At 41.9% G+C, this 14249-nt stretch overlaps 1 protein-coding gene across 3 annotated transcripts in view; it reads right to left on the minus strand.

Annotated features, from left to right (window-relative positions):
- USP8 (ubiquitin specific peptidase 8) overlaps positions 1-14249 on the minus strand; it is a 34694-nt gene that overhangs the window by 768 nt on the left and 19677 nt on the right. The window contains exons 11-19 of one of the 3 annotated variants that reach the window (XM_079954216.1): positions 12863-13471; positions 10519-10608; positions 9927-10007; positions 9341-9603; positions 7841-8053; positions 5653-5863; positions 1639-1875; positions 1342-1484; positions 79-211 (exon numbers count right to left, since the gene is read on the minus strand). In XM_079954216.1, coding sequence (XP_079810342.1) covers positions 79-211; positions 1342-1484; positions 1639-1875; positions 5653-5863; positions 7841-8053; positions 9341-9603; positions 9927-10007; positions 10519-10608; positions 12863-13471 — 1980 coding nt within the window. The remainder of the gene's footprint in view (positions 1-78; positions 212-1341; positions 1485-1638; positions 1876-5652; positions 5864-7840; positions 8054-9340; positions 9604-9926; positions 10008-10518; positions 10609-12862; positions 13472-14249) is intronic. The other 2 variants (XM_079954217.1, XM_079954218.1) reach the window with 2 other exon arrangements.

Consider the following 14249-nt stretch of genomic DNA (forward strand, 5'->3'; position numbering starts at 1 on the left):
GAAAAGAATAAAGCCTTCATGGGGGAAATGTAAGTAAACAACACTAGATAAGATTCATAGCTACACAAAATTACTTACAGATACTGCAAACAGGTTATATCTCTTCAAGTTACTCTTTGGGCCAATAACATATTGCGATAAGTCAAGGTTTTCCAATGGGAAGTCCACTGATGACTGAAGCTTTTGCTTCCACCGTCCATCGTAAGAAAACCTAGGCATGAAAAGCATGAAGAATTACATTAAAAGCTGAAAAGATATTACGGAAAAAACTAAAGCAAGGATTTCCACACTGCTATCCATTGCACATGTTATGCCACCATACTGTTTTGTTGCTTCTGTTTTGTGTTTTAATCTCGTGAACCGCTCTGAGATCTTCTGATGACGGGCAGTATAAAAATCTTATAAATAAAATTAAAATAAAGCAAAATTTCCCAAAGTGTCACCTCACAGACCAATTAGTTGCTTATGTGACCAAATAGCAGGATGGCTTAGGATGAATCTCACATCCTGAAAATCTCTTGCTTTTGTTTAAGGAGTTCCCTGGGTATAATTAAACCTACTCCTTGGTTTAATTAATTTGGTCGGCAGGAAACCAGGTCATATTGCCAATGTAACATGCAAAGCAGGGGCAAGGAATGTTTTCTGGCTGGCAGGCCAAATATTTATCTCCCCACCAGTGCTGGGCAAAATTTGACAAGTGGGTGGAGCTGCCCACCAGTCAATCACCCAGCACCACTATGATTCTGTGCATTGAAGCTCCAGTTGTCAGGACTTTAAAATGTAGACTAGTTGAAAGTCTTTTTGCAAGAAGCCCTGTGGGAGTTTTAAAGAGCAATGCAAAACTGTTTGCAAAAGGGCTTTCAAATAGCCCTGCACTGTGCTTTGGCTGAGCAGCCAAGACAGAATTCAACCCCACCCATTAGTTGCCATCACCATAGGAGGGATGTCAGCTGACTAGGTGTGGGCTTTGAGAAATTGCATTCTGGGTTGAATTTGACCCCCTGGCAGACAAGACTGGCCTGCGAACCAGAGTTATCCACCAAAATGTAAAATAAGCCCATAAGAGACTCTGAACGCATTACATTTCTCACATCAAAATACGTATGTTATGTATCCTCCAACACTACCCCATGCAAATATATATTTCAGAGACTACATTTCTGAACATGAAACAGAAGCAGCACCAGGTAGGGCCTGGAATGTCTCTGACATTCCAGAGAGCTGCAACTGAACCAAATGGACAACATGAAACAGCTCATATGTTATATTAAACAACAAAAAAAATCACCTTAGAGCTTTTAGGAAGGCTAAATAATCTGTACAGTTACTTTTGAGTCTTACCGCTTCAAGTGCACTAACAAAACAGGAGGCAGCTTCCAGATTTCTAATTTTTTCAAAGAATCTCTTCGGGTTTTGCAATGACTACAATGAAATCTATTGTTATCCGTCAGTTTTTCTTCTTTGGAGAATAATCTAAGGCATTCCTGGGGGGAGGGGGGGGAAAGCAAAAACAAAACACAACCTGAATTCAAAGGTTTATAGCAGAGGTGAGGATTTATAGGAACAGTTTTGTTGAAAGAAAAACTGGGAAAGTTAAACATTGTTAACTAGTGACCTAAAGTCACTCATTTGACTAACCTGTAGGGTGCATTTACTGGTAGAGGCAAGTGGCAAGGACAAATGCATAAAAGCCTCAAAGGTCCGAGACTTTTTGTGACACGTAAGACACTGAACTGTGGATTTGAACTGGCCTTGGAAGAGAGCAACGATAATCGATTCATTGAGCAGTTTGTGTTTGTGCCAGGCAAGTTCCGCTGCTTTGAAGTCATCCAGATGGTCGTTATTTTCTTCTTTGTAACGTTTTCGGTTGTCAGCCTGGAAAGTTGGGAAGTTAAAAAAAAATGCTTAAAGCATACAGGAGACACATGAAGGTAAGTTTTACAGACAGGAACATCATCAGGTGGAGCTATGGAAAGACAGAAGGAAGGTGATAATGCTAAACATGCAAACATTGAAACAGATTCTTTGAGCACCCTGGCTACGTTGTGCTATTACTTTTTTTCTTGGCCAGAAGAATGGAAACCTTCTGCCAAGAGTCACAGACTGAAAGCAATTATTTGTACATGCGAGAACAGATGGATAGTTTTCTTTGAATCCTTTCGTTTGCTTTTCTTACCACTATTCTCCTTTTCTCTCATGTGTTTGGCTTATTTTGCTACTGTTGTTTTATCATTACAAATATACGCTTTACGTGTATGTAAACAAAAACCCCCAGCAAATGCATCTTTTGAAAAAAGAGACACATTTCTTTAAGGGCCACATACCAGCAGTGAATAGGACCCTGCTTTCCCTCTTTCTCCTCCCTCCACCCCCAAGGGAGCAGCTGCCAGGCAAGTGACAAGATTGCTCTTGATAGAGATCTGAACAAATAACTTGCAAATACTCCTAACTTTCTCTCTCGTCACTTGTTTGGTTCTTGCCCCCTTTGCCCTCCTCCTCTACCTCCGACTGCCCTGCCCGCTACAACAAGCCTCCCAAGGCTTACAGCGAGCTTTTAAAGCAGGTGAGTACCACCAAACCCCATACTGAAGATGGCATGGAAAGCTAGGGCTGAGCAATTGGGGTTGGGGGTAAAGGCCATCTGGAGAGAACATGGCAAAAGCAAGATTCAAACTGGTGATTCAAATTGGTAGCTCAGCTCTTTAGCTACATTCCACACCAGTTTGTACACTATCTACAGTTGTACCTTGGTAGTCAAACGCCTTGCGACTCGAACGTTTTGGCTCCCCAACGCTGCAAACCCGGAAGTGAGTGTTCTGGTTTGCGAACGTTCTTTGGAACCCGAACATCCGATGCTGCTTGCGATTGAGTGCAGGAAGCTCCTGCAGCCAATCAGAAGCCGCGCCTTGGTTTTCAAATGTTTTCGGAAGTCGAACGGACTTCCGGAATGGATTCCGTTCAAGAACGAAGGTATGTGTGTGTGTGTGTGTGTGTGTATGTATGTGTGTATAAGATCAACTGAATCATGCCATCCCTGCTTGTAATCTAAAGGAAGTTCTCAAGCTCGGGTAGCTACAGGCTTCCTAACTGAAGTTGGGGAAAAGTGAAGATGGAGAATTCAGTTGGCAACATTCTCTTGTGTCTTCTCTAGTCTACCTGCAGAGGGAGGTCCAACTCAAAAGTTTGTGAAATGTTGAATAGAGTCTACACATACAGCGGAATATGGCAGAATGGACCATAGCACTTAATTGCTGCTGGGATATCATGTTTCTTAACGATCCCTTTAACACATTTTAAGCAGAATATGAGCCCAAAAGGCAAAGGGATTTCTTATTATACTAACTTTCTATTTGAAGTAAGGTGTTTTTTTTTTGGGGGGGTGGTTAAGTGAGGGAGCGTTTCAGAATGGTGTTCCCCCATCTGCAGTCTGAAGTAGCACAGTCCATTCTGCAATTTAATTCTGCTGTGTGTGTAACCTAACTAAGAAATGGCAGTTGCAATGGATTGGAGAAACGAGACACACTCAAATAAGGTTGTAACCATAACCTCCTTTTTGCAGACCTTTTGTTTTAGGAACAGAACACTGAATAGTTACAGTGGCATCCAAGAGTGAAATGAAGAACAGGTTTTTTTTCCTATCACACTCATGACATGGCAAAACAAACAATAAATCTATGTACTAGACAGAAGATGGATAATAAAGTTTTGGTTTACTTACTCTCTAAGAGGACATCATAGTTTTTGTAAAAATAGGAAGGAAAAAAAAGACTGAAAAACAGATCTTGCAAAAAAATATATATCCAGTTATTACATAGCTAATTTCAGGAAAGGTAAGCTAGATGAGGATAACATGATGGACAAACCTTTTAAAACTGAACTTAGTTAATAAGAAAATAAATCCTTCAAATTCAAAAGGAAACTAGTATAGTTGTCCTTGACAGACTGTGCCCAATTCCTTGATCGTTACAAACTGGATATTGCAAAGCAGTTTTATACTAAATTTCTTGGCTATATTTATAGATGCTTTCTCCTAAAGTAATTCTGCTTAGAGATCAGTTAAGCTGCACACATCTGCCTCTGCATTAGAGTTTCTCATTCTTTAAGTGGGCATTTTAGCAGAAAGAAACAATGATGAACTCGATGGGGAAAAGAGTGAATATTTTGCTGTAATTAAGGATCTTAGGGCTAGCATCGGTTTGATTAAATAGAAAGGCAACCTTTCTGGTAATCATCTCAACCAGGAGTTCCTAGAATTTGTCCTCATCAGTACATAAAGAATGGTGCTTAAATACCCCTAGTATTTGTCTTCATGCTACTTGGCACATGCAACATAGGAGTGGGGCTACTCTGCACAGTCCCACTTCCTATTTACATGTTTATTTTACACATAAGTAGAATGCCTGAGTAGGGCCACATTCTCTATAAAAAGCATGAACGATCTCATGATTTCTGCACCAGGTTTCCGCTTTTAGGAAACTGCTTAATGAACATAGACATTGTTCTGCTGCTGCAGGTCAAAAAGTCTCATCTGATTTTGTATATCATCTGTCAACTGTATCCCAGCTAGATAACCCTGTGAAGCTCAAAAGCAAAGCATCCTCTATTGTTTCTTTACAAAACCTGGTTCTAAAGAGCTATATGGAGTCAATATGGCAAACTGTCCCTCCAAGGGGGGGGGGGGGGGTAAAGACACAAAAGCAGAATCCAGAACAGCTAAACAAGGACTGATCATGCTCAGTGGCTACAGAATTTTGAGTGTGTTAAACTATGGATAGGCAGCAAAACAAGACTTTGTTAGAATGTCGCTGAAGATTAGGTTGGTAAGTCTGTAAAAAAAACCACTGTAAGATAAAATGTATATGGTGCTCTGTTAAAACTGAAAATGCATGGGGGGGGGGGAACCAACAACAGAATGTTGAGTGTCTGTTGGAATTAAAAATGGAAAATGGGTGTTTGTAGAATAGAATGGAGCAATCTAAAAGGCAGCTGGTTGGTTGGCATGCTAAAGAAAAGTACTCGACACTTTGACATCTCGTTGGAGGTCTCACTTGCTCATTGGTCTATGTTAATAAACATCAAAAATCCCATGGCAAATATAATTATGCAATGAGTGAAGAAATACTTTTTAAAAATTTACAGCCAAAGCAGTAACAACTGCCCACTTTAGATTTTAGGTCAAACTAAGTGTGATGTTTGTCATGTAGTCTGCCCAGGTGTGCTTGAGTACTTCCTTACTCGCTTTAAAAATATATATCCCATTTTTCACCACCTAGGCAACTTCACATCTGAAGGCAGCCCTGTTTAGGGAAGTTTTTAATATTTTATTGTGTTTTTAATACTCTGTTGCGAGCCGCCAGAGTGGCTGTGGTGACCCAGTCAGATGGGCGGCATACAAATATTATTATTGGTCTCAAAGTGACTTACAACAATAAAACATGCAGAATTAAAAACCTAAAGAATTTAAATTCTATTTAAAAAGCAAAACAAAACCCAAACACTTCAAATAGCTTGTAAAGGCAGAAGTGCAACCTCCCCTTTCCCCTCATGGTTCAAACAAAAGAGTAAGCACAAAACCTTTTGGTTGGGGGCCGGGTGGTTAGCATGTTAAATTCTGAAACGAAATGCTTAATTTTCACCAAAAATCAAACTTACTTTATTTAAATCTTCATGTAGACCATCCATTAAGAACAGAAGCAATTCTTGAGAGTCTTGCTGGCTGTACCCTGCAAATTGGTCATTGATCTTCCCAATAGTAAATTTAAAGTCTTTTGGACTGATATATCTGTATTGTCCAGTCCAAAGAGCTTTCACGATAATGCCAAACTCCTCAGCAATTTCACCTTTGTGCCCTAAGAAATTTGACCTGCAAATAACAAGAGAGTTTAATGGCTGACACCATTTTTAGAGACATAATTATCTGAAACAAACAGAATGCTGTCACTTGCATGTTTATCCTTATTCCCCGAGTGGAGCAATATATACATCAATAGTAAAACACTGACTAAGTGAATATATTTTGCCTACTTTGGAGAATGCTGTATGGCCCCTCGCCTTCAAAGAGGCCAGGCTGGCTAGAACATGGAAGAGGGTATTAAGAACATAAGAAGAGCAGTTCAGTTCAGTTCAACATCCAGCTAGTTCAGAGCTTTGAGGACTTAGTCACTTGATCCAGGGACATATCTATTGGCCTATTGCGACCTCTTTTTCTTAACGGTGTCTGCTCCTGCTCAGGCTGCACAGAAAAAGCAATTTGGTTCCAGAAATTCATTCTGATTGTGCAAATAAAATATGACTGATAGAATTCTACAGGATGGGGTAAAAAGGTAAAGGTAAAGGGACCCCTGACCATTAGGTCCAGTTGTGGCTGACTCTGGAGTTGCGGCGCTCATCTCGCTTTATTGGCCGAGGCAGCCGGCTTACAGCTTCCAGGTCATGTGGCCAGCGCGACTAAGCCACTTCTGGTGAAACAGAGCAGCACAGGGAAACACTATTTACCTTCCTGCCGGAGTGGTACCTATTTATCTACTTGCACTTTGACGTGCTTTCGAACTGCTAGGTTGGCAGGAGCAGAGACCAAGCAACGGGAGCTCACCCTGTTGTAGGGATTCGAACCACCTTCTGATCGGCAAGTCCTAGGCTCTGTGGTTTAACCCACAGCGCCACTTGCGTCCCTACAGGATGGGGTATTAGGGTGCAAAAAACAGTCCAGATCCAATGATCCCCAGATGGTGGAGATGTCAGGTCCCATCCTGGTGCCCAGACATCTTCACTTGGTGGCAAGCAGTTGAAAGCCAGGTTCAAAATGTGCCTGGGGCCTGGCTAATTTCGAACACTGCTCACACTGATCAAACCGCATGACTACAGAAAGCTCTCTCCTCCCTTGTGACTCCAAGAAACTCTTCTTCTTCTTTGGTGATCACTCGTAGCCAAGTTAAGATTGTCTTCCATAAACACGGTTTTAACAATGAGTCCTTAAGTGACTGCGGAGGCCAATTCTGGATCCACACATCCTTCCACAGTGGGGACATTGGTTTCCGGGCGGGAGTTGATCACGGTGTAGATTTGCCAAGCGTGCCTTCCTCTTAGCACGTTTCTCCCTTGCGTCCCGAGTTCGGGTGTCTTCAAAGCCCATGACACCTTTGGTAATGGCTGTTCTCCAACTGGAGCGCTTGCAGGCCAGTGTTTCCCAGTTGTCAGTGTTTATACTACATTTTAAAAGATTTGCCTTGAGAGAGTCTTTAAAGCTCTTTTGTTGACCACCAGCATTACGCTTTCCATTTTTAAGTTCGGAATAGAGTAGCTGCTTTGGAAGACGATCATCAGGCATCCGCACAACATTGCCCCAGGCAGCGGAAGCAGAACAAACCATTCTCCACTACAGGGCCCAAGATGTGGAACTACCTGCCCCATGAGATCTGCTTAGCTATCACTTGGTCACACTGTCCAGAAATGGGCTTTGCCTTGTTTGGCTGATGTTATTTATTTTTTAGAGCTGATGCACATTAATCTGCTGTATTCCGTTTGATGTTTTGTTGTTTTCATATTTTGTTTCGTACTTGCCTTAGCCGCTTTTGAGATAAAAGGAGCAAGGCGGTAGATGTAAGAGTAAATAAACCAAACCTAGATTAAAGATAAATCATGTCTATGGCTATTCAGTTCCTGGATGGGAGATGCCTTGGAAAGACTATGCCTACTGCCTTAAGTTCCGAGATAAATGTGCTAATAAAATAAACGACACTATGATTTCACTAAAGCAGCATATCTAAATAGATGAAACAAGTTTCGCACTCAGCTGTGTGTTAATGGAAGCAGTCAAACAAACAAGCAAATAAATAAATACCGGTTGATATCATCTTGATACAAGTTTCTGTTGAAATAATCAGCCAGGTGCGGTGCATTACACAGGCACTGTAACACAGAGTTCATATAGCAAGTGTTTCCCAAATTACGGAGGCCGGTCAGAGCTGGTCCCATTCCACCAAATACAGGGTTGAGATTACGAATCTGAGACGCAGAGAGCCTTGAGATTTCAGTTTTAGGATAGCTTACTGGTCTGTAAGGAAAGAGGTAATATTAAAGAGTGAAATGTATTTTCATGCTTTTTTAAAAAAATCCAAGCCGCATTCGTCTCTATGGTGTCACTAGCATGTCTCTCATGAATCAATGGAACAAAAGTGTTTTTCCAGAAAACTGAGGGAACAGACAAGTATGCGCTATATAATATTAATTGTAGCCCTTTTCATTTTAGTGAGGTGGCAACGACTTTTTTCAAAAAAAAGGTTTAAGTGCTTTTGTTACATATGCTACTGCAAAATTTTACTTTGTAGAGTAGAATATTAATACAGATTAATACAGATTTAACCTTCTCTGTCTGCTTGACTCTCTTATGAGACTTTAAAGTGCTTAACTTTGTCTTGATCATGCCCAAACTCATTCAGATTATAAATACTAAAGGATACTTGAGAGTCTTTGTGATACCTTGCTCCTTTCAGATAACAAGGTATCCTTGCCCTAGCAAGCTGTAAGTTTTAAAATAGAAACATCAGGCTTTCGAAGGATGGAAATGAAATGCTGAACCAATAGTTTGTGTGTGTGCTAGGACCGAGTGATATCACCAGCTAAACATCACGATATACTGATATACATCACAATGTCTGAAATAACGATGTAACTACATAGCAACTGCTACTACTTAGGGGTCAAAAACTGATATGTTTTTACTTACTGTTACCATATTGTTACAACTGTTATTTTATAGTACAGAGCAACAGGGGTGGCAAGAATCAGGAGAGAAGCGATGACTGGCTTTCCCCATATCACAATTTTTTACATAGCGCACGCACACACACACATACATCGTGATTCACGATGTATCGCCATGTCAGATATTATGAAGCCGATATCATGATGTGGACTTCAAACTTATTCTGGACAATATATTGAAACAACAGCCAGTCGTATGTGGGTGGGCATGTATATGTGTGTGTTCATACACACACTTAAAAGGCTTGCATAAGATTTGTTCTAACAAGCTTTTATGGGAATAAACACGTCTCTGCAATATCCACATTGCGCATGTGCGGGGGAACCTTTGCCCACCCCCAGATAAAGAGAAACTCCCATCAGCTCCAGCAATCATGGCTAAGGATGATGTGAGTTGTAGTTCAGCAACATCTAGATAGCCAAAAGTCCCCCACACCGGACATGGTGGAACATAATCACACAAATGGCAAACATTTCTAATCCTTCACATATTTCAGTAACTGTAAAAGACATTTTTAGCAGGTACCCTAGAAAATCAAGTCTTATAACACTGTTTGTGAGTTTCCAGCAGACGTACTTGTTCTCACGGTTGATAGTAGGCTTGACGGTGATTTTCTTTGTCTCTTCCTCTTGAATGGCCTGGGTTATGTCTGGCGAGGAGTAAGAGCGCTTCAATTTGGAATGTTCCCTTTCCCGCTGATCAACAGCCTGAGTCTTTGGTTTATGTGTTGGCGGGGTCGATGGTGGAGTGGCTGACTGAGTCATTTCTGGTGGATACATGTGAACTGTATTTGTTGGAGTGTGGTAGTAACGAAAAGTCCCGGTGACTGGCTCCAGAAACTTCACGTGACATGTGCACAAAGAGAAAAGGGAGCAAGTTATATGACAACTTCAAAGATTGCACAGTCACTTTTGAAATTCGTATTTCTTTCCCAGCATAACCCAGATGGAAAAGTATTATAATGGCCTCTAGAGTGACGTAATATTGGCATATTATTGGCTTGTGCCACTCTTCTCAGTCTTATAGGTTTAACTTCTGGGTCCAATTATATGGCAATTACCATATTTTTCTGAACATCCAAACAGCAAATATAAAAATGGGTTCAGCGCAAGAGTGTTCACAAGCAGAAAAAACCCAGAACATCAGAAGATATTCTACTCACCTTGACCCAACCAAGTGGAAGTCCTGGTATTATCCTCCCCATCTCCTCACTCCGTGCCCTTGTTAGTGGCTCCCGCTGAGACTGAAAAGAACAACACAGATCAAAACTGTGGGTCTTAAAAGATACATACCTACTTTGGCTGTCCTCAGCATTTTGCAGGCTTTCTGCATAAAGGAGATTATGTGTTTTAAAAATTCACAAAGTTCAAGTTATCAATCAATGTTTCGGGCTAGTGCAAAACACCATCCTGTTGCACATTCAAAAATCCAAGCACAGACATGATGGTTACTTCACACTACGTTAGATACAAGCCACTGTATCTATTGTATTCCACTAAGTCCTACTCAAAGCTGACCAACTGAAATTACTAAACCTAGGTTAGACATGTCCATCAATTTCTATAGGTCTACTCTGAGAAGGACTACCACTGGCTGCAACCCATTATTATTATTTATGAAAAACAAAATATTGAAATGCATTTTATGAAATGTAACACAAACAGTTACATGACAACGAATGTAAATTGAGGCCATGTTATGACATCGGCACTAGGTTTCAGCAGCTAGACACAGACACCTCACAGTGAATTTACTTTATTTTTTTCAGAGTCTTGTTCAGTATCATCTCTAATGGCTTCTGGCTTTTGGGTGTCTCTTTCTGGTTGTCCTGTAACCCCAGTCTGCTGTAAAAGATTTTGAAAGAGAAACTTTCAGTTTTCATTAATTAATTTATCAAGCTCCAAAACGCCTCAATGTTAGTATAACATGACTGCAATACACAACAGAATCACATAAAATAGCACTTTACTCTGGATGAATTGCTACGGAGTACAAAGACACCCAAAACAAAACACTGATGAATTTGAAGATGTATTTCAAAGTGAAAATTGTTAGCTGCGTGAATTGTATACAGTGGTACCTTGGGTTACATACGCTTCAGGTTACAGACTCCGCTAACCCAGAAATAGTGCTTCAAGGTTAAGAATTTTCCTTCAGTATGAAAACAGAAATTGTGCTCCGGCTGTGCGGCAGCAGCAGGAAGCCCCATTAGCTAAAGTGGTGCTTCAGGTTAAGAACAGTTTCAGGTTAAGTACGGACCTACGGAACGAATTAAGTACTTAACCCAAGGTACCAATATACGGTGGTGCCTCGCAAGACGAAATTAATCCGTTCCGCAAGTCTCTTCGTCTTGCGGTTTTTTCGTCTTGCGAAGCACAGCTATTAGCGGCTTAGCGGCTATTAACGGCTTAGCGGCTATTAACGGCTTAGCGGCTTAAAGAAAAAGGAAACAAACTCGCAAGACGTTTCGTCTTGCGAAGCAAGCCCATAGGGAAATTCGTCTTGCGAAGCACCTCAAAAAACGGAAAACTCTTTCGTCTAGCGAGTTTTTCGTCTTGCGAGGCATTCGTCTTGCGGGGCACCACTGTATAAGGAATATAACTTTCTAAGACTCACACGCAACTAGCCAAAACTGCCCTGTAAGAAAATTGCTCCAAAACCTCTGGATTCTCAGCCCTTGAAAAATTCTGCTGAACATGCTTGGTATCGCTGCTAGTGAGCAGTTCATGTTTCAGTCAGATATTTGTGGGGGTTTTCCCCCCAACGAACATTATGTCCAAGGAGAACCCTGAACATGTGGGGGTTTCCCCCCAACGAACATTACGTCCATGGAGAACCCTGAACATTGCCAATCTTAGATCTTCTCATCTGAAACATCTCTTAGTTCCTCAGGGATTTTTTCTCTTCCAAGAAAGCAGCAAGTCATGATCAGTAAAAGCGATCAGTAAAAACAACAACAACAATGGCAAGCCATTTCTATATGTATCTGCTTTTGTGGGGGTGGGGAGGAAGAGCAAAACTCCTTAATCAGCAAATCCTGTAAATGAATTGGTATTTCACCCGTGTTTTAGTTTAAGAAAGGATGGTAAAGCTGTGGCCAGTGGGCCTTACAGCTTCCAGGAGGGTTTTTGTGGCCTGTAGAGACCACCAATGTTTTATTGTGGCAAGGATTAAAAAACAAAACCCTCTGAATCACCACTGCCTTCCTTTTTAAAAAAACAACAACCCCTCTGCTGTGTTTTCAGCATCTGCTGCCTTCTGCTCTACAAAACACCTAGCAATCACTTCTGTGCTACTCTAACCTTATGCAGATGGTTGAAAATGTGGAAAGGTGGGTGGCTTAGTGCCTTCTCAGGAGCCCTGAGTGACATGATAGGTTTACTCACCCCTCTACCACATGCAGCAGAGTAGTGGGGATGGGTGTGTGGGAAGCCCAATGTTCCTGCTGTGTGAAAGGTTCGCAGGAAGGTTTCCTGTGCGAGATAAAGAAATCTATGGGAGCTTCATTAAAACCTCTCAAGCCCTTTCCCTATTAAGGTAAAGGTAAAGGGACCCCTGACCATTAGGTCCAGTCGTGGCCGACTCTGGGGTTGCGGCGCTCATCTCGCTTTATTGGCTGAGGGAGCCAGCGTACAGCTTCCGGGTCATGTGGCCAGCATGACTAAGCCGCTTCTGGCAAACCAAAGCAGCGCACGGAAACGCCGTTTACCTTCCCACCAGGGCGGTACCTATTTATCTACTTACATTTTGACATGCTTTCAAACTGCTAGGTTGGCAGGAGCAGGGACCGAGCAACGGGAGCTCACCCCGTCACGGGGATTCAAACTGCCAACCTTCTGATCGGCAAGCCCTAGGCTCTGTGGTTTAACCCACAGAGCCACCCGTGTCCCTTTCCCTATTAGGAATGTGAAAATTCACTAGTCTGCCTTTCTCCCTCCACAATTCACCTCAGTTGGGAACTTGCCTCCTGATAGGGCTGGAGCTGAAACAGTATAGGTGCCTCTCTGGCTTTGATAGAATTACTCATTTTCAGGGGGTAAAGGGAAGACTCTTTAGACAAAGCAGGATGCTTGCCTTTTATGCCCATGAATTGCTCACCTTGCCTGAGCCAGAATCCACCCTCATGGACGCCCGGGACTCCTCTGCAAATCTGCGTCTCTGCATTTCTGGTGTCCAGGTAACCTTGTCTTTTTCACCCACAACAATTTTGTCAGTGTCCGGTTTTCTGATTTCAGGGGATTCATTTTCGGTTCTGCTTCCTTTTTTCATGTCTGTGAGCTCCTTGGGCGCATTCTCCACCTCTTGCTTCTCAGCTGCCCCTTTGTTGGCTGGCTGGTCTTTTTCTCCCTTCTCTTTATCTTTTGCTTTCTGGAGGTGCTCCCTGCCTTCCTTCTCCCTCTGCTCCTCTCTCGCTCTCTGCTCTTCTTCTTGCTTCTCCTGCCTCAGCTTCTCCCTCTGTTCTTCCTGTTGCTTCTCCTGCAGTTCTTTTTCTTGCTTGCTTTTTTCCAACTGGGAAGCCTTTTCCGCTGGTAGGTGGCCTTTCTCCTCTTCTCTCAGACTGGCCTTAGCATCCAAGGGAGGCTTTGTGGAACGATCTGGAACCACTCTGCCATTTGAAATGAGCTGCTTGCCAATGGTTGGGCTTTCAGCTCTTGGCCTGTTATCAGCATCTGGTATTTTTGCTGAAGGCTTTTTTGTACGATCAATCTGAAAGGGCCAAAAAGTTAAATAGACATATTTTGGTAAGATTTGCAAGCTACGTTCCCTCAAAGATCACTTAGTGCCAACATTCTCTACTACTCACTTTTATGGTTTTACAAAGGTATTTCAGTCTGGGCAAAAGTATTTATTTATTCATATCCTGCCTTTTCTCCTGAAGTAACCCAGGGCAGCAAACACGTCAATGGTAATATACAATTTATAAAAACAGTTAAAAACTTCTTTAAAAACCCACACGATCAACTGCTTTCATAGCTAAGAATTTCAGGGTTGCCAACAACAGATCTTTCAGCCACAAAATGCACTGATAAACAGGAATGTTTTTAGACCCTTCTTAAAAGTTAGTAATAAGGGAGAATATGCTACAACCCTAATGCAAACTTGCACACAATTGGGGCGGGAGGAATGATGCTTGTATGGCCTAGCCAGTTTTATTTGAACATGGGTTTTCTCCTCATCCTGGGAGATTAAATCCTCAGTTGCCCAGAATCGGGTCTTGCTGTAGTGAGAGAAGTGAGAAAGCCCCATCCTCTTCCCAGGGAGAACCTACAGGGGTGGTTAGGTGAGAAATACCTGAACACGTATTTGTAGTTGCGGACCATTTGCATTTCTAGGATGAACAATTCTCCTCCCCTAAATGTTATTCATTAAATTTATTAAATACTTCCCATATAACTCCCAAAAGCAATTTAAGTAGGAAAAATCCCCACACATAAATTTCAATCCAGAACTGATAAAATCTGAGACAAAAATCTCCACTCAAACA

This window comes from Podarcis cretensis (assembly GCF_951804945.1).
Source record: "Podarcis cretensis genome assembly, chromosome: 14".
Classification (NCBI taxonomy): domain Eukaryota; kingdom Metazoa; phylum Chordata; class Lepidosauria; order Squamata; family Lacertidae; genus Podarcis; species Podarcis cretensis.